Source organism: Delphinapterus leucas, chromosome 2 (genome assembly GCF_059928025.1).
Source record: "Delphinapterus leucas isolate spDelLeu-1000000601 "Yukka" chromosome 2, BTC_Dleu_Yukka2, whole genome shotgun sequence".
Lineage (NCBI taxonomy): Eukaryota > Metazoa > Chordata > Mammalia > Artiodactyla > Monodontidae > Delphinapterus > Delphinapterus leucas.
In genome coordinates, this window is record NC_143130.1 from 90142723 (window position 1) to 90162260 (window position 19538).

The following is a 19538-nucleotide window of genomic DNA, read 5'->3' on the forward strand; positions in this document are numbered from 1 at the left end:
ATCCCCAGATGTTGCCTGCTTGCTTCTTCTCCTGCCTCCCATGGAAGCCCTTACTCTGTTTTTGGCTTTTACTCCTGTCCTTCCAGCTGTACAAATTCTTTTATTGTCTGGATGTCTGGCAGGAAATAGGAGGAAGTGAACAGAGGCAGCTCCACACTAAACTGATGGGACTGAAAACTCCCAGGCTGTATCTGTTTCCTTTAGACATCTTCAGTGCTTTTTTAGCAAGTTGCAGTGTTTAGAGAAAATTCAAGGTATGCTTTTCTGAGGCAAATAGATACTAGTTCGATTTTGTTCTGTATGTTAATTCTAAGGATAATATGCAATAAAGCAGAACTTGAGCTTAATCACCCAGTTCTGTGGATCTCCATTAAATTATACTTCAATAAATTTCATATCTGATAAACACTGGTTGATCCTGGTCCCTGGCTTCTATGTACAACATGCAGCTCTTTTGTATGCCCTTGAACGTGTCTTTCTGAATGTTAGGAGCAGCAAGAAGTCACTTTGAAATCCTAGAATTACAAAAGGGTAAACGGTACAATTTCATAAAATAAAGAGTAAGTTTTGTCCCCCGTTTTCTTTGGTGCCTTCTTATTTTTCTCATCCTTGGAAAGTCTCAAGGAGTTTTGAAAAAATTCTTAGCCATGGTGTTTTGAAGTCAGCTAATACCCATGAACTCACAGAGAGTGACCAGAAAGACAGATTTTGGGTACTCCACTGCTGCCCATGAGTCCTAGTCAGAGGCTGAGATGCTGAGAGAATTCAGGGGAAGAGATGAAGAGGGAGAGAGGGAAGAGCTCCTTCTCTTTAGCTTTGATATTCATTTCATACAACCTGGACTTTTCCAGCATTTTCTTCCTGTTCCTTCCTGACTCTTCAACATCCAATGGAAAAAAGAGTTTTTTTATAAGAAGAAAATTTGTGAAAACCCATGGAATCAAAGTGGCAGTTATATTGCCACTGTGAGAATGAAATTCTTCATGTTTGGTTGGTTTTTTTCAGAGAAGGTCTGTTATCAGCTTGGGGTGCTCTCTCCTTGCTGGTGTTTTCAGTCTTTCGGCCACATGTGAGGGGCTGTGAGCAATGGGTTCAAAAAGGAACTTAGTCTGTCTTCAGCCTTGGAATGTATGACCAGTGGAGAAGTGCCCTCGTGTATATTTCCTGTTGGCCAAAAATCATGATCAAGACTGTCTAGTTTTGCTTCTATGTCCAATTGTAATTTCAAATAACATTTTAATAAACATATTCAACATAGCAAGAATGGAAAATTCTGGTGTAAGACAAAATAGAGATCAGCTGTAAAACATAATCTAATTATACTCACATATTATCGTTCATCTGTGAGCCGGGACATTTTATGTAAAACAGTAAGTGATACTTTTGTACCAAAGTATCAAAAGTGATACTTTTTGTTGTTAAATTAGTACCCCTTTTCCTGCATGGCAACTTGTTTCAAAAACACAGATTATTAGAGATTTTACAGTTGGCAATTGCTCTCTCACTTCACACAATGAAGAGTAAAACTAAAGGGTACGATTTCTAAAAACTACCCAGAGGAAGAAAAGTTAGACTGCCTCCCTGGGGTTTCTTATTAAACCAGAATTTTGTGTGTTATGGATGAAGAGATGGAGAGAATACATGTACTTTTATAAACATCTTTCTAATGAGCCTGGAATGTTTACTTTTGTTCCTGGAAGGTTAATATTTGGGGTTCCATGTAGGACCATAGTTATTTCCTAGGTGCTGGGGATTCAGCAGTGAACAAAACAGACGAAGAACCTGCTCCCTGGAATCTTGTATTGAAAACATTTGATTTATAGAACAAAGCAAAGCAAACAGATATTTATTAGGTCAGCTAGTGATTGGTCCTATGGGGCAAAATGAGCAGAGTAAAGAAGGGTGGGGGGCGAGGGGGGCGTTGCTATTAGACTGGCATTGGGAGGGTCCCCTGCTGCAGTGGAGCAGAGATCTGATGGGTAGGACAGCATGAACCATGAGCTCTACAAAGAGTAGTCCAGGCAGGGGGCCATCACTGCAAAACCCTGAGGCAGGAGCGACCTTGTTGTATTTGAGGAATGGCAAGGAAGCTATTGTGGATGGAGAGGAGTGAGAGAGGGCGGAGGATAGGAGATGAGTTCAGAGAGTAGAGGGGTCAGGTAGACTCCTCTAGGACTTAGCATGGCCTTAAGTGTTAAGCTGAGCTGGAACAGGATCCGACTTACCTTTAAAAATCTTCCCTCTGGCGGCTGCTCTGCTCTCACTTCTTGGCCTAATTTCCTGTGTTGTTTAATTTTTATTGTGCAAGACAATTCTCCAGAATCTATGGTGAACATTTTCCATCTCATTTGTGTAAAAGCATTAGCTGTCTCGTGTAGTCTGAGTGATCTCATTCAAATAAATTCTGTTTGAACTGAATCACTCCATACAACTCTTCAAGACAGTGTTATTATAGAAATGTGTTACGTTTTGATTGTAAGCATTTCTTGAATACCTCTAGTTATTACTGTCAGTCATTTTATCATAGTAACCTTGTACTTTGCAGCATGCATAATAAAACTCACAAAAGTTAGTACCAACATTCTCCTCTGCATGAGGGAAGATGGAAGGTAGGAAAATAAAGAATACTTGTGACTTCCAATAGAACACTATTGACCAAGTTATGTTACTCAGTTTATTTCGCATAATGTAATTGTGAGAAACGGTGTCTCTCATCATGTTCCAAATATTGTGATGGACAAATAGCTCATTGATATAAATGTGATAATATAATTGTGGGCAAACTATCATGTTTTCTTCTGCAATGAATTTCATATTAATCTCTCCTCCCCCACCCCCTGCCCCATCCCTTGCTTCTGAAATCTAACAGATGTGGATGAATGCCAGGCCATCCCTGGGCTCTGTCAAGGAGGAAATTGCATTAATACTGTTGGGTCTTTTGAGTGCAAATGCCCTGCTGGACACAAATTTAATGAAGTGTCACAAAAATGTGAAGGTAAGAAATATCATGCTTTGCAGTTAAGGGTGGAGGGGCGGGCAAAACCCAAATCAGTGACAAGCTTTTTTGCAAATTGTTCCTAAATCCTTCTGTCTTTGTCATTCCTGTGAATGTGTACGTATAATATCCTTACCGGGAATAATATGCCTTTCTGCTATTGAACCAGAAAAAGCCTGCAGCTTTTTCCATTTTTATAGACCCAAAATAAGAGATCCATCTGAATCAAATTAAATATTAAAACATGAAATATTTTTGAACCAATATTTGGGTTAAGATGTTCAAGATACGTGTTTTTGTATAGTTCTAGAGACACGAATTTAAATTTGATCATTACATATCATTCAGAATGACATATCTTCTGTTGTTTTTCTAGTCAAAATGTATGTTTGATTTTTTTTTTCCTTTGGAGAGATCTATTAACCCTTATATTTATGCTCCTAGTACAAGCTTAGGATTTCCTTTTCTGCCTATCAAATGGAAACCTTTTAATGTTAATCAAACAGAAAAATAACTTGAGGTAAATTTATATATTTGCATTTAGTTTATAGATTGAGCTTCTAAAAATGTGTGTACAGAGAATGTGTTCATATTCACCACTTCTGCTATTTGCCAAAAAGAGCCCTGGCTTCCAAGTGTAATAAATATTGGTTTCATGAGAGGGAAACATCCAGGAAGTAACTAGGCAGCATTGAATTCTTTTCTTTAGTGAGTTCATGTACCTTATATGTGTAATGTCTGAAAATAATGTAACAGCATTCTTAAGGCAACATCCCTCATCAAGCTTAGCAGAGAAAACTTTTTCCTTCATTCTCAACTCATTGTCTTTGGGGTGATATAAGATTTCATTTAGATGCAAGAACTTTTGTTGAAAGCAGTTGCTGTTGTATCTATATTCCTAAACCCTAGCACTGAGGAATACTTCACTCTAAGTTATTTGTCAGGAATTGGATCATTAATCTTCTTTGTTGATCTCCAGGGTATATCATACATGCAAAAGGCAGCTTTAAATCTGAATTACATTTAAGAAGTTTAACATCTACTTGCCCTGAAACTGAATAACTGTGTTAAAATTATCTTTGTGGGTTAGAGTTGTTTTTAAGTTATTAATCATCCTATAATTTATAATGATATGTTCTTGAACATGTTATAAACAGTTGAGGTAGCTGTGAAAAATACTTAAGTTCTTTCTAAGGATGTAGGGCTTCTTAAGTTTCAATGAACAATAAAATTGACTCTCTATAGGCCAGTGTAATTTAGAAGTTATACTGTGGATTAAGTTAGAAGTAGAGAATGTTGATACTGTAAGGGCAAAGAACTTACCTGGTTTCACCCTTTTACGTTATATATTAAGGAACTGTCTTGGGTGTGTTAAGCGCCCTGACCGAGGTCATCAGACAGTGCTAAAATTTACTTCTTTTTTTTAAATTAATTTTTATTGGAGTATAGTTGATTTACAATATTGTGTTAGTTTATGCTGTACAGCAAAGTGAATCAGTTATACATATACATATATCCACTCTTTTAGATTCTTTTCCCGTATAGGTCATTACAGAGTATTGAGTGGAGTTCCCTGTGCTATACAGTAGGTCCCCATTAGTTATCTATCTTATATATAGTAGTACGTATATGTCAATCCCAATCTCCCAATTTATCCCTCCCCCCTTCCCCCTTGGTAACCATATTTGTTTTCTTTATCTGTGACTCTATTTCCGTTTTGTAAATAAGGTCATTTGTATCCTTTTTTTAGGTTCCACCTGTAAGCAATATCATACGACATAAAATTTACTTCTTTTGATTCACACTCTGGTGCTTGTTGTACCATATTATATTGGCTGCTTTCCTGGATGCAAGCCATTACCTCTACTTTAATAACTCTATTTCCTAATATTTTGAAATATTTAAAATATTATGGTATAGATTTCCAGGTATTATCATACATATCTTTTATGACATTAATAAGCTCTTAAGGTTTATTGCATCAACAATGGGTCATTTTGAGGCTTTCTCAGCTTACTATATTCAGTTTTAAGAGATGTAGTCAGCTTCAAGATTTAGGGCAATATACTTCCTATGGCTTGTCCAGTCTGTGTTGTGTTTTCTGGAATTATGATAGCTTCTAGTTTCAACTAGAGGTGTTTTCCTGTGACACTTTCTTTCACTCAGACCAGTCAATTAATAGCAGTCAGGATTTCTCACCTTCTCTCGTTGTGGACTAGATAGAAGATGCACAGAATTAATGCTCGGACTGAAAGAAAAGTGATTCAAAACCCTTTTATTAGTGCTAAGAAACCTATTATAGTAGTATGACCAATGGACCAGAAATTCAGGCTGAAAATTACTTAATCCTTTTCCACAATTTTTTTTTTTTTCCGGCTACATATTGAAGTCAGTAGCAAGATAAAAACAGAATACTTTTGGCTAGACCTTTTTTTTTTTCTCTTTCCCATCTTCTGTTATATTAAATTCAGATGATGGGTTTTTCCCCTTCCCTTTAATTTTTCTATGCAAAATTGATATTGGAAGAGAATGTCTTGTTAGTACTGCATTTATTCTGGCCTGGAGACTGGTTTGGGCATTGTTGCCCTGCCTTACTCTGGTAGGAAAGCAGTCGGAAAGTCCCCTGAGAATGCTTGGTGAGTGGGTCCCCTCCTTCGACTTCCTGGCCCGTCTCCAGTTCCACCACCGCACCATGGGAATGGCATGACTTTGGGCCTGGGGTGATCTCCAGGCGGTCAATAGAAGGAATTCCAGAAAATCTGACCCCCACCACAGAGAAGATCAAGAGCCCATATATGCCCTAGGAAGATGGTCAGGCCACGGTGGGGTTCTGTGCCCTTGGGAAAGTGGTTCTGGCACCCTTGCCATTACTTTGAGTGGCTTTATTTTTTCTTATTTATTTTTTTTTTTGCGGTACGCGGGCCTCTCACTGCCGTGGCCTCTCCCGTTGCGGAGCACAGGCTCCGGACGCGCAGGCTCAGTGGCCATGGCTCAGGAGCCCAGCCGCTCCGCGGCACGTGGGATCCTCCCGGACCGGGGCACGAACCCGTGTCCCCTGCATCGGCAGGCGGACTCTCAACCACTGCGCCACCAGGGAAGCCTGAGTGGCTTTATTTTTAACTTGAAATAGACTATTTTATTTTGTTTGGTGATTTACAATTGTTTTGAAATTTTTATTAGAGTATAGTTGCTTTACAGTGTTGTGTTAGTTTCTGCTGTACAGCAAAGTGAATCAGCTATACGTATACATATATCCCCTCTTTTTTAGATTTCCTTCTCATTTAGGTCACCACAGAGCCTTGAGTACAGTTCCCTGTGCTATACAGTAGGTTCTTATTAGTTGTCTATTTTATACATAGCAGTGTATATATGTCAATCCCAATCTCCCAGTTCATTGAATGGCTTTTTAAATGTATCTTCCTCTTGACTTGGAGAGGAAGGAACTGGGTAGCTGGAAGCCCAGAATAATTTTTAAAAATTCAATCAAAAATTGGTTTCAGCCAATTTACAAGATGCTTACCTTCTCGCCGTCAGTGATGGTGAAAGCAGCTTTGTGTGAGATCTTCCTTTTGCAGAATTCTCCCTTACTTCTTAAAATGTCCCCCTTTTCCCAAAACTTTTTGAAAATATCATGTACCTAGTTTTATATCAACACATGCAATTTAGGTACCTTTGAAATGTAAATTAGCGAGCTGAAGCGATTAAATAAAAATTATTAAATTTTCATAAATTTAAGAAGAAAAAGATTGAGATTTATAGTTGTGACTTGAGAAAAAGGGAAGCAGAGTTCATGCCCGCCTTCGTTGTTGATTTTCCCAGTGACTCTGGAGTGTGCCCCCTGGAAGAACACACGAGCCTTTTCTTTTTGGAAACCAAGTCCATATTTGCATAGGTTACTGTGGAAGGAAATTAACAAATAAAACGTGTAATTAAAGGATTAAGTTTTATTTCTGGAAGAAGTCCCTTGGATTCCTAATTAACCACTAATATTTTGGGATTTAGATTAACACCAGCCCAGCCTTTGGCAATTACAATACTGTGTGATGCAAAGGACTTTTTAAAAATGTAACTCTTAAATCTAATCTCTCCCTCCTATGTAAGCCAAAAAACTTTAAGGCTTCCCTTTTCTAAAATAATGGCCTATTTATCTGATGGCTACTTGCTATCAGGGACGCTTATCCTGCCAGACACCAAGGAGAATTCCTGGGGCTACTTAACCCATTGCTATCTTGGGGCTCCATCCTCTGCAGGTTTGGTGCAGGCCCTGATTCACTGTTCAAGGTCACCGGCTCCTATCCAACTGCTGAACAGAATCTCTGTGGTATAGGCACAAGAGCCCTGGGAATCAGGTAGACCTGGGCTGAATCCTGGCAATGTCCCTCATCCTCTGTGTGATCTTGGATAAGTCAGTTACCAGCTCTGAGTTACATCAACTTTCAGATGAGGAGATTGAACACGATTGTATCTGGGAGTTCTTTCCAGTTCTGCAATCAGGCCTCCAACTCCACATTTCTCACTGTTTCTCAGTCGGGATGGGACAGCTGGGGCTACATGAATAAGAAACCATGCAAACTGGCATGCGTGGTGTGACTATAAATTGTTAATAAGGCTGATTTTTTTTCAACCTGACTTGAAGTATCAGCTTGTTTGTTTTTTAGTCACATATTTTACATTGGATTTCAGGTGTCTAATAAAGCAATAATAATAGTCTCACAGGCTCGGTGGCATTTATAATTATTAGTATCACATATTGCTTTTTAACAGCTGCCACAATTTTTAGTTGATTTTTTTCTCACTTTGTTAGCGATCTAGACAGTCAGTTTAACTGGTTTCCCCCGTCTCTCAGTCATGTCAACATCCATGATCTTGGATGGAGCTCCTGGAGAGCTGGGTGTCCCAGGGATGCCTGTCCCAGAACTGGGACCCAGCTCTATCCCATCGGCCCTCCACAGTCCTTCCTCCCCTCCTGCTAGAGGAGCCCCAGGTTAGGGAAGAGGCCAAGGGATGGGAAGAATGCCTGGAGAGAGCAGATGAGACAGAGGGACAAGAAGGAAGAAGAAGAACAAAGGACAGGGCAGCAAATCAGGAGGGAAGGGACCTACCATTTGTGTATCTGCTTAGGTCCACAGCAAGAAGCCAGTGAGGCCATGGGCATAGCTACTTCCAGCAGCTCTGTCCTGCCCCAAGGAAACAGGGGGAAGTGTTCAGAGCACAAAAGTAGCTCTTCCCAGCCAAGTTCTACTCCCCACCAGGCTCCTCAAACGGATTTACTTTGACAGTGGCATTTGATACAGACTGACTTACAGAAACGCTGAGAAATCCACTGATCTCAAATTCTCTCCTGTGTAGGATCCCTGACATTCTATTAAAAGGTGACAAACACAGTGTGCTAAGAGCCTGGAAAAATAATAGATTAGTATGAATGTGTTTCAGAGTGTAAGTGATTTTGTGATTGAAATGCTTTATTCCAGACTTTTATTGTCAGGGACTCCCACCATGGCCTGCTCGTGCAATCAGAACTCACTTCCCTTGCTAGGAAGTGATGGGACTGAGAAGCAGGGTGGTTCAGGAAACTAGAAAGGCCCTAGACATGGAAAGGGAAAGGGTGTGTCACTGAGGAGACAACATTGAAGGGGCCATTTAATAAGTTCCTTCAAATTGAACAATTTGGCCTGGTGCTTTTAGCTTTATCTGTGTGACAAGTAGGGACGTACACTCTACGTTGTGTTTCCTGACCTGCTGACCTTTGAAGGTGTGCACCCTAAGTGGAAACCCTGCCCCTTCCTCCTGCCCAGCCTGTGGTAGTTGAAGACTTGGATTTAACATCACTTTATACACGAACCTCTTTGCTCTTGTTTCAGGTTTTACATGTGCCAGTTTTCTGAAGGCCTCAGTGGAATGCAAGAGCTGTGCCTAGGCACCAGAATTATAGAAATCAGGTTCTATGATCGTAGCTACAGTGTGAGGGTTAGATGAGTTGACACCCATAAAGCATTTAGACAATGCCTGGCACTCAGTACATATTAATTCTTCTTCTTCTCCTTATCCTCAGTAAAGGGTCCAAATCTAACGTAGCCAGCATGTGAAAGAAGATGTTTCCTCCACCCTGCCCAAGTTAATCCTTGTTTTTATTTTTATTTTTTTTAAATTAATTATTTTTGGCTGTGTTGGGTCTTTGTTGTTATGTGCGGGATTTCTCTAGTTGCGGCGAGCAGGGGCTACTCTTTGTGGTGGTGTGCGTGCTTCTCATTGTGGTGGCTTCTCTTGTTGCGGAGCACGGGCTCTATGTGCACAGTTGTGGCTCGCAGGCTTAGTTGCTCCGTGGCATGTGGGATCCTCCTGGACCAGGGCACCAACTCCGTGTCCCCTGCATTGGCAGGCGGATTCTTAACCACTGCGCCACCAGGGAAGTCCCAGATTCTTGTTTTTAAATAACTTTTTTTTCTGATATATGCTGTCACTTAAATAACCTCTTTGGATATTGATGTCTACTAAGTGTCCTTAAAAAGGATGACAGCAGTCATTTATACAAACAAGTAGAAAAATGTTTCTTTCAGTAGACTCTATCTGCTCACATGATTTTTGATAGGCATCATGTGACTTAGACATCAATTTTTAGGGACATTTTGAGAAAGGTACATTTGTGTTAATACCTTTGTGTTATGGTTATAACCTCCTCTCTTGTTAGATGAGGTTGTCAGGTCCTCTAGGCTCTTTGATATACTTGTTTGGCTTTTTGTTGGTTTTAGGTAGTAGTGTGGCTGGTAAATACAGAAGGATCGATGTTAAAGAACTGCCTTAAAATGAGCCTTGAGAGTATGGTTAGATTAAGTTCTAGACCCTGAGGCTCTCTCCTTAGCTGTTTCTCTGCCTGACTTTCACTGACTCCACAGTGACGTTTATATCTGTCGGAGTAGAATATGCACCTTTCCCTTATACAAATTCACAAGGACGATCTGTCTGGGTTAGCACTGACCCTAACATAAGCTGTGACATATTGCTTGGTTTAGCCTCTAGCCTAGCCTAGAAGAATGGGGGTTTTGCTTTTAAAAAGGTTAAACTGCATAGAAACAGTGTCACTGCTGCCTTTTTGACTAACAGGGTGAACTTGAGTCAGAAGACACTTGAACTCTATTTTGGTCCACTTAGAACTCTATTTTGTTTTACCAGTGAAGAGCAGTACTTTAACTAGAGAAGAAAAGTTCTTATTTTTAAACTACCCACACTGGCAGTCTGGCCATTGCAATGGTTCCAGGAGGCTTGGGTCAGACTGTCCCTCTCCCTAGGTCAGTGCAGAAAGCCCCACTTGTCTTAGGGAAGAGGCCACGTAGATACCTTGGGCCCTGAGTTCACTTTTAACCTAAGCAGGACATTCTCAGTTTCTTCTCTCCCCACACTGGTGCCACATCTGTCGACAACTGCCAGTGTCTGATTGTGGCTCTTGAAAAGCTCTCCTTGAAGGAAATGGTCTGAGTTGTCTAAGTGACTTTGACTTCTTCCTTAAGGAGACCCAGTGGCCTCAGACCCTGAGGGCTAACCACAACTCTGACCTCAGCCGACCCCACAGGGAATTGGGGAATTGGAGTGGTTTTCAGAGTTGTACCCTTTGGGGCGAGATGACCAGACCATTGTCCTTCCTCCACAAACCGTCGGTGGATGTGGGCGCCTGGGAAGGTTGTAACCCCGGGTGAGGTTGCTCAGGCTGCTCAAGGGGTCCCTGAAGGAGCTGAGAGCTGGAGGCCATCTCCTGACAGCACTCCCAGATCTGGGACAGCAAGTCATTTCCTGACAGAGGATTCGGATGAAGCATCTCAGCGTCCACCACAATTCACTCTCTGAACCCAGAGAAAACCATTGTAGTGGCAGTTTGGGAGCCCCTGAGAATACCAAGTTAGCCACGTCTTGGTCAGCAGTCAGACCACATGGTCTCCTCTGTAGGATTTCAGTATCTGTGGAAAATCAGATCAAAAACAAATGCAGGAGGTGATGCAGAATATACAGTGGATAGAAAGGGAGCTTAACTGAATGTGCAGAACACGAAGAGAAAAGGGAAAACAAAATTTTAAACAAAATATTTGGAATATTAGCATGCTGTAGGGACTTGAAACAACAGTACAGTTTTAGATTTTAAAGGCAGAATTTCTTTCATTTTGCTCTAATCTTTCAAATTTGGTAAATTCCTTGGGTAAACCTGTCTTGAGAGAAGAAACACCCATTCTTTGAATTAACTATTTTATAGGCAGCTTTTATTCTCTAAAGATTGCTGTTTCTGGGAACATGATTTGATGAGTGTTACCTCTGAATTCTTGTAATGATGAACGGTTTTATACTGTGTTCTACAAATACTGAAACTATTCTTTTCATTCCAGATATTGATGAATGCAGCACTATTCCTGGAATCTGTGACGGGGGCGAATGTACAAACACAGTCAGCAGTTACTTTTGCAAATGTCCCCCCGGTTTTTACACCTCTCCCGATGGTACCAGATGCATAGGTAGGTGTAATTATAAACATCATGCACAGTTTATGTAAATCAGTTCCATAATAGACATCATTCTAAGGGAGACAAAATTTGTTAAGGGAGACATATAATTTCTCACTTGAGGTAAAATGTGCTTTTATGGAAGTCTGTTAAATAGTTGACCACCCTCTTGAAGAACAGAGGTAACTGTGGTCTTGTTTTGGGATTTTTGCCTCCCATAAAGAGATGATCCAGGAGACCCTACAGATAAACTCAGTCTAAAATTAACTTTGCAGTTATGTGACCGTCAGACCTTGAAGCCATCTTTGACTCTTCTCTCTCTTTACCCCCACCTTCAGTCATTTCCCAGGACCTATGTTAATTTAGATCTGAAATTTTGCAATAATCTTTTAATTGCTCTCCCTGCTTCCTGGCTTCCCTACATTCCGTCTTGTCAGATTTATCTTCCTAAAATGGTGCTTTGATTAAATAACTCTCTTGCTCAAAAACCTCTGGTAGTTTTCCATTAGGATTTGGAAATTAGTGGTTTTCAGTCTATATCCCATGGAATCTTCAGGTGCTGCAAAGCCCTCTAGGGATGCTAGGGTTGGAGAGGGGGACAGGGCAAACGGGGAGGCTGAGTGGAAAGGGTTCCTGCCTTCCCCTCCCACTTCATACACACATGCCAGGCAATTTTGCTTTTATCTGGGTGGGTGTTAGGCTTGCATCTGGGTGGGTGTTAGGCTATCCATATTTTGCTATTACAAAATATCAATTAAATAAATGGTTCTGTTGTTCAAAGATATAGATCTGACAATAGCTGGATTTAATGGTTGCTAAGAGTTCCTTCAAAGTCCAGTGTTCTAGAATAAAGTTCAAGTTCAAAAATGGACAGCCCGATAGAGAAGGAGCTTCACTCTGTGACCCCTCCCAACCTTGCTGACTTAGCACAGTCACTGCTTCTCACCCCCGAACAGGCCATTCACAGCAATTGCTTCATTCACGTTGCACCACTCAGAACACGTTCCCCAGTGCAAGCCTCCTTTCACACTCTTACTCAGGTTCTCTATCTTTGAAGGTGTCCCAGATCAGCTTACCTGAAAGCAGTTTCCCCCCCGAACCTAAGGATATCTTATTAGAAATGGTTTTGTAGGGAAATTCTGTGTTTCTGTATGTTTTTATCTCCCTAATTAAGTTGTAATTCTCCTTAGAGAACAATAACTGCTAGCCTTATATTCCTGGTGGTTCTCAGCACAATTCCTTGCATGTAGTAGGCACTCAGTAAGCATGTGTTGACTATCAAAATAACTAATCCCTTATTAATAGGGCCAAGCTGAGGAGCCTATGGCAGAAGGCCTCAGAGGAAAGTGAAGGCTATCTTTTGATGTTTGTTTCTGGCCCATAGTTTCAAAGACATGCCAGCTTCACATCCTCACCACAGGCCATGAATTTCAGACCAAAACAGAATTGCACTTGAAATTCTGAATTCCTTTTTAGTTAGTCACACGTAATAAAAGCTGAGGGCAGTCTCTCCGTTGACATTTGAATAAGTACAACTCATGAGGGAAACGTATCTGGACTTTTCCTTAGAAGCAATGGTCGGTGGCGCCCGGATTGCCTGATTTTCCAGAATCTATCCATAGATCTTGGAACTGCAGTGAAAGGATGGCAAGTGCAGTTCATGTAGCTCCTTTTTCTCCCCAAACTGTCCCAATTAACACATGACCTCCAGTGGATACGCCTAGCAGAAGTCCTTTCCTGGCCAGATAATAGGTAGATTTTTTTTTAACCTTCAAAGAGAGCCCCAAACAGCATCAAAATGATTAATCCTTTTAACACATTTACATATCAGAAAGTTGACATTTTTAAAGTTCTTTCCTTTTTACCTAATATACCCACGCTAACTTTTTACAAAAGAAGGGAACTAAGATTCCTGGGTCACCTCCTCGGTGTGAGGTAGTTTATGGAAATTATCTGACTTAAGGTTCAAAACAGTACTGTAGATGGGAAGAAGCTGAGGTTTGGGAAGTTTAGATAAATAATTTGCTCCAGCTGTTTAAGCAGTTAATAAGTGAGGGAGCTGGGATTCCAACTTGGGCTGAGTCTACAGTCCGGACTCTGCCCATTGCTTCCTCCCAGTGACCGTCGGATGCAGTAAACGTTTGCTTGCCATACCCCTAGGCAAGCACTGTTCCTCCTTCCTTGGAACTTTATGAGACCCATAATTAGCAACTTACATAAAGTGATCCCAATGACATTTCTGCCTTCCCTACTGCCTGCCATGGTAAACCACAGAGACCCCCAAAATTATCCCCAGTGGCAAGAAAATATGTATAGTCTCCAACTTTTAAACAAATCCAAGGTTTGTTGGCAAGTTGGTTATTTGGAATTAGTGAATCTAACCAATGGGAAACCCCGCGTGTAGATAGTGGTATGTGGTATCTTCCTTATACATCTCTTTTAACCATGATATTCAAACTGTTACCTTCTGTTACCGCATTCTGCGACTCTCAGATCTCACCAGTTCTAACACTGCCTTTGTCGTGTAAGCGCTGGTAGAATTATGCACTTTATTTTTGGTTTTGTGATCTTCGTTTGGCACTTTATAATACTTTGTGTAAGGCTGTCTTTTCATATTAGTGTGTTCTGTCTCATCAATTCCCAGGACTCTTAGAGATGTCTGGTACCTAGATTGGGCCTCACAGCTCCTAGCTGCTGGTTGGCCCCAACAATGTTAGTGATTGGTTAGGGGAGACCTGCTGACAGGCTAGGATGACCTGCAAACACCTATTGATATTTAATCCATCATATATTTGTTTTGATGTGATGTGATTTCTGGGTCCTGAGAGTAAGGCCAAGTGATTCAGAAGTGGAGAAAGGAAGAAAGTTTCTTACTCCTTTTCTGCCAGATGTCTTGGTCAGGGCAGATTTAAAATAGATGAAGGTGTCTAAGGTTTCTCCAACCTTCATTTACCTCCTCTAAGTCTTACCATGCTTCTCCCTCAGCTCCCATAGATCTTCAGATTACTTTAAAGCCACCCCTTACCCTCTATGCAAAGCGATCCAGCACCAGATGATTTCCTTTCCACTCCCTTTGGCACTACCGTCTGATGACATGGAAGACTTCAGGCTGGCATGACCAAGGGTCAATTCCCCTGAATGGTTCCTGCTTTTCACAACTCTTCCCACTGGTTTTCTTTACAATTATAAGTTGTGTAAATGTGTGTATTCTTAACAAAAGCTCTCCTGCAAAAAAAAAAAAAAATTGTAAAATGATTATTGTATATGCAGGTGCCATTTATAAATCAGGAACTGCCAGCAGCCCAGATGTGGCTGGTGATTCTTCCAGTCCCACCACTCACCATTTTGTTCCAGCGTCTCCGACCCATTGATTTATCATATAAGTCAGCCAGCTGGGCAGTAAAATAATATCATCGATAATTTGCAAAATAATAGATATAAGCCCATTAGGAGCTTGCTGTTGGCAGCTGTGGGTCCCAGTTTTGCTCTGAAAGATGGCCCACACTGAAAATTGTACATACAAATTTTGGTCAAGTGTTTATACTGGGTTTTGACCACCAAATTCATTTGAAGCTGGGATATAAGCCAGTTTTGAACATCTCTTCCCATTCTGTTTTTTTTTTTTTTGTGGTACGTGGGCCTCTCACTGATGTGGCCTCTCCCGCTGCAGAGCACAGGCTCCGGACGCGCAGGCCCAGCAGCCATGGCTCACGGGCCCAGCCGCTCCGCGGCATGTGGGATCCTCCCGGACCGGGGCACGAACCCGTGTCCCCTGCATCGGCAGGCGGACTCTCAACCACTGCGCCACCAGGGAAGCCCCCTCTTCCCATTCTTAACGGCCTTTGGTTTCCATGCCCCAATATTAATCTTGGGGTATATGAAGTATTAGTGTCTTTAAGGCAAAGCAAATTAGGAAGCAGGAAGTTCTGTTTCTCCCCCTTGTGCACAGGGGAGGTGCCACCCATGTCTCCACAGAGCATTCTTTGTCTGCACTCCCCTCTCCAGCCATTTACCCTGGACCAGGCTGGAGTAAAACTTGTTCTGCCTCTTTGCTGAGGCTATTAGTCTGACCAGAGGTGCAGGAACTGGGACCACAGAAAATTTCTGGAAAGCACACTTACACTTGCTAGTGGTTTAAAGTACTTTTTAGAAATAATCTCGTATCCTTTAAAGCTGACCCATAATTTTCTTTTATGGTTTGTCTAGGTTTGATGTAGCCATCTTCACTCGACATTAACAATTTAAATGTTTCTCAGTCAGCCTTGGTTTTTTCATTTTATTAATTTATTGCAACCTTCAAGATTTTAAGGCTTTGTGTTTTTGAGAATGATGTAGATGAAAACAATGATAGGGATGACCCTCTCTGATCAAATGTTGGTTAATATGCAGACTTACAGGAAACATGAGGACAGATTTTTGACTACAAACAAATTCTTCACCTTACAAAAGGGTATCCCAGTTATATTCCTTCAAATGACAAGCATATTCAAAATACTAGTTTCAAAACTTATTTTATAGGAACTGTACAGAAATACATTTTACTTAAAGAGAGATACACCCGTAACATATGATAGTTAGATCAAGGGGTTCTGCACTTGGCTACCTACCTCCTCTATTCCACCGCATGACCTCAAAGGCTCATGAAACAGTTAGCTTTCTCCTTTGTCATGGGCTCTTTTCTGGTAACCCAGAGGTGTACTTCAGTGTGTCAATGTTGTCACGTCAGTCAGACATGATGTAACCCAATAAAAGTGATATATAGAAATGTCTTCCCCTGTTGCTTTGAGAAGATACCGTTCTGCCACGAAAACAAAGTTCCTTCAAGAAGTATTGTATCCTATAGCACTAAGAACTTGCAATCATGTACATTTTGAACTTGTAAATAATTAGTGCCTTATCAAATCTGTTGGGGCCCCAGGACAAAAGGAAACCTCGATTAACGAGCAGTGGATCTGACTGCAAAATGGCTCGTTCCTTTAAAAAAAAAAAAAAATCTCACACGTCTGACTCACGGTTTCAGACTGAAAAATAAGAAAGGTCTTTTAGAGATGTAACCTGCGGTGCAGACTTCATGTTGTTTTAAAATAGATTTATATCAGTATTTGCCTAAAGTGGCTCAAATTAAGTCGTTTGAAACCAAGGACAACACAGTCTCCCTTCAGTATAGAGACATGTCTCTATACCTAATTAACCGTCACTGCCAGTGATTTTCTTCTTCTCTCTTTTCCTATGACCCATATGGTTGTAATCATTTGTTCCCACCTTGCGGATGGAATGTGGGACTTGGGCCAAGTGTACCAGCTCACAGGGGCAAAAGGTGTGAGATGGAGGGATCTCTGACTGAGGGCTGTTCCCAAGTGGCACTCACAGTTTACCTTCTAGGGCTGAGTGTCAGCTCATCCTGCCCGAGCCCCACTGGGAAATGTGGAGGTGCTGGGGCAAAAGAGAGTCGTTTTACGTTTGATCTCAGTGATGTGTATGGGGGTTTCTTTGTCCTCTCAGATGTTCGCCCAGGATACTGTTACACGGCTCTGGCAAACGGGCGCTGTTCTAACCAGCTGCCGCAGTCTATCACCAAGATGCAGTGCTGCTGTGACGTCGGCCGGTGCTGGTCTCCGGGGGTCACTGTCGCCCCCGAAATGTGTCCCATCAGAGCAACGGGTAAGAGCCCTTCCATTTATCCACAGAGTATCTCTGCTCAACCCCTGCGAGCCCAGGGGCAATGTACGTGCTGCAGATTTAGTGGAAACCGGGGTAAGTGAATAACATTCCAGAAAACAAAAGAGATGGCCTTCAGGGAAATTTCCCCAGGTAATGAACAGGGGAAATACAGAGGTCCATACAAATGACACTGTTCGCAGGTACTGTATCTTACTTAGCTTGCGTATTAACACTGGGTAGCAACCTGACCAGTCAGAAGAGCTGGTTCCTTCCCAGTCTCCTGTATTTCTTTTGTATCCTCAAAAGCTCAGCAGAATAAAACTCAACTCCCTCAGAGCCTTTCAGGTGAGTTATTCGGGATACACATTTCCTCCTTCCCTAACGTTTGACACTCTCCTCTTCTTGGCTGCCAAGTCCTGTTGATGTTTTTTTCTTTTCAATTTCTCTTTTCTGTCATATTCATTTCCACATAAAGCTCATTTTCTCTCATCTGCACTATTGCAGTAGCCTCCTAACTGGTCTTTGTGAAATCCACAGCTGCCATGTAACATTTCCCAAAGCCTAACTCATCTGAAATTCAGTTTTAAAAAATTGTGTCTGGGGAAAAAGTAGAGAAAGGTGTCCAGAAATTTTTTCGCAGGATGAACTCAGGCAATATCCAGTGGTCCAAGTCACTCCATTTCTTGAAAATAAAATTTTACTACTTAGCAGGGCATTTAGAGTCCCCAAATCTGATTCCCGTTCATCTTTTAATTCTTATTCTTTATAGTAGCTTTATTTTCTAATTAAATGATGCAATCCAGCTTTCCTTGAACCCAGTCTGAGCACTTCTAAACTCAAATATTCTTTTTTCTCCAAACTTCTCCCCAGTTCAGGCCCTTACTCCCTACTCCCCACCCCTGCTACCTCTGCCTGTTATACACCCTCTTGTTGGTTGAGATTCCTCTCAGATATGACCTAATCCCTGCACATCCCAAGACCACCACTGCTGAAAATGCTCAGTGCTCTAGGTTTGTACTGTTGCTGTGATACAGATCCCATCTGCTCAGGTCTGTGCCTGTGTGTGTTCATATATAGCTTTTTTACTAGTTAATAAATCTCATTAGGGGGTTTCAGTCATCGTTATAATGCCTTAGTCCTTCTAATTTTTTAACGCTTCTCTGGTACTTGGCGAGAACTTGCTGATGGGAGGCATTCACGTAGAGTGTACAACTTGCTAGGTGACGTCTTTCCCACCAGTTCTAAGTAAAAATTGGGGTAATAACTTCTTCTCAATCTGGTTCCTGAAAAGTATGTTTAAATCAGGAAATTTTAGGGGAGAAAATCAGGATGCGGATGGATGAATGTAGAGCTAATGAAATACTTCAGAGTGTGCTACTCACAGAATATGAATGCCCCATTATCATGGGTTATAGACCTGCTCACAGATGTTATTTTTAAATTTCTATTTATTACTGAGAATTACGTGTGTGGACTAAAGAAGCAAGAAAATCGTTCAATAAATTTTAACATATAACAGGTCATATATTTTGCCATATATTTTGACTGTCTCTGGCCTAAAAATATAAGGCACCCTTCTTAGTTCACTAGGGGGACCATTTAGTAGGTCACTGTTTAGAAGCACATGACTTTCTGCTAAGACCTACTGCTTGGATACCAGAAGAATCACTTTTTAAATGTATATGTTAACTTAGGAATCAGCAGCATTGATGTGGATTCTTTCCTATGTTGAGACCTTGAATAGAAGAGGGAGGACTAGAGTAGGCTTAGTTGCTGAAGACCTACTTTGGGGCTCATGGAGCAGAAGGCCCGGTCCCCCTATGTAACTTTGCAGGGAGCTGCTCTCCCAAAGGGTACCACTGAAAGATGCACAACCCTGAGACAGGCCCAGAGCAGAGCAGATGGATAGAGCAAACTAATTTGCAGGTAGGTGTGTTTGTTTGTTCAAATGTTCCAGTACCAGTACTACAGAGCTCTGGGTTCTTAACTTATGGAGAGTGATGACGTAGGAAGAATTATTTCAGATTGGTCAGCTTTTCACTTTAAAAAAAAATCAGTGTCATCTCTGGGTTAAATGGAGATAGGAAAGTTGGACATCAGTTGAACAAAGTCAGCCCCAGGTTGCTGATTCTGAATGTAAAGGGGCTCAACGGAAAGTTATTAAGCCGAAGAAAGTAGGAAAAAGCACAGAACCCAGCCTGATACACTTTCATGGAGAGGTTGAGATGAATTTAATGGCATGCTTAAAATACCCACCTAGTTAGCAGAAATGCTGATAAGCTATCCAACTTCTTTTATAGAAATCCTAAAAGACTAAAAAAAAAAAAGGTTGATTGGTGCTTGGAAGCTAATAAGTACAATTGCCATTCAATTAAATCCAACATAGTTAATAAATTCCT

General features: G+C 41.3%; 1 protein-coding gene across 1 annotated transcript in view; it reads left to right on the plus strand.

Annotated features, from left to right (window-relative positions):
• Positions 1-19538, plus strand: part of FBN1 (fibrillin 1) — a 253200-nt gene that overhangs the window by 114496 nt on the left and 119166 nt on the right. Inside the window, exons 8-10 of the mRNA XM_022587160.3 lie at positions 2870-2995; positions 11365-11490; positions 16981-17139. Coding sequence (XP_022442868.1) covers positions 2870-2995; positions 11365-11490; positions 16981-17139 — 411 coding nt within the window. The remainder of the gene's footprint in view (positions 1-2869; positions 2996-11364; positions 11491-16980; positions 17140-19538) is intronic.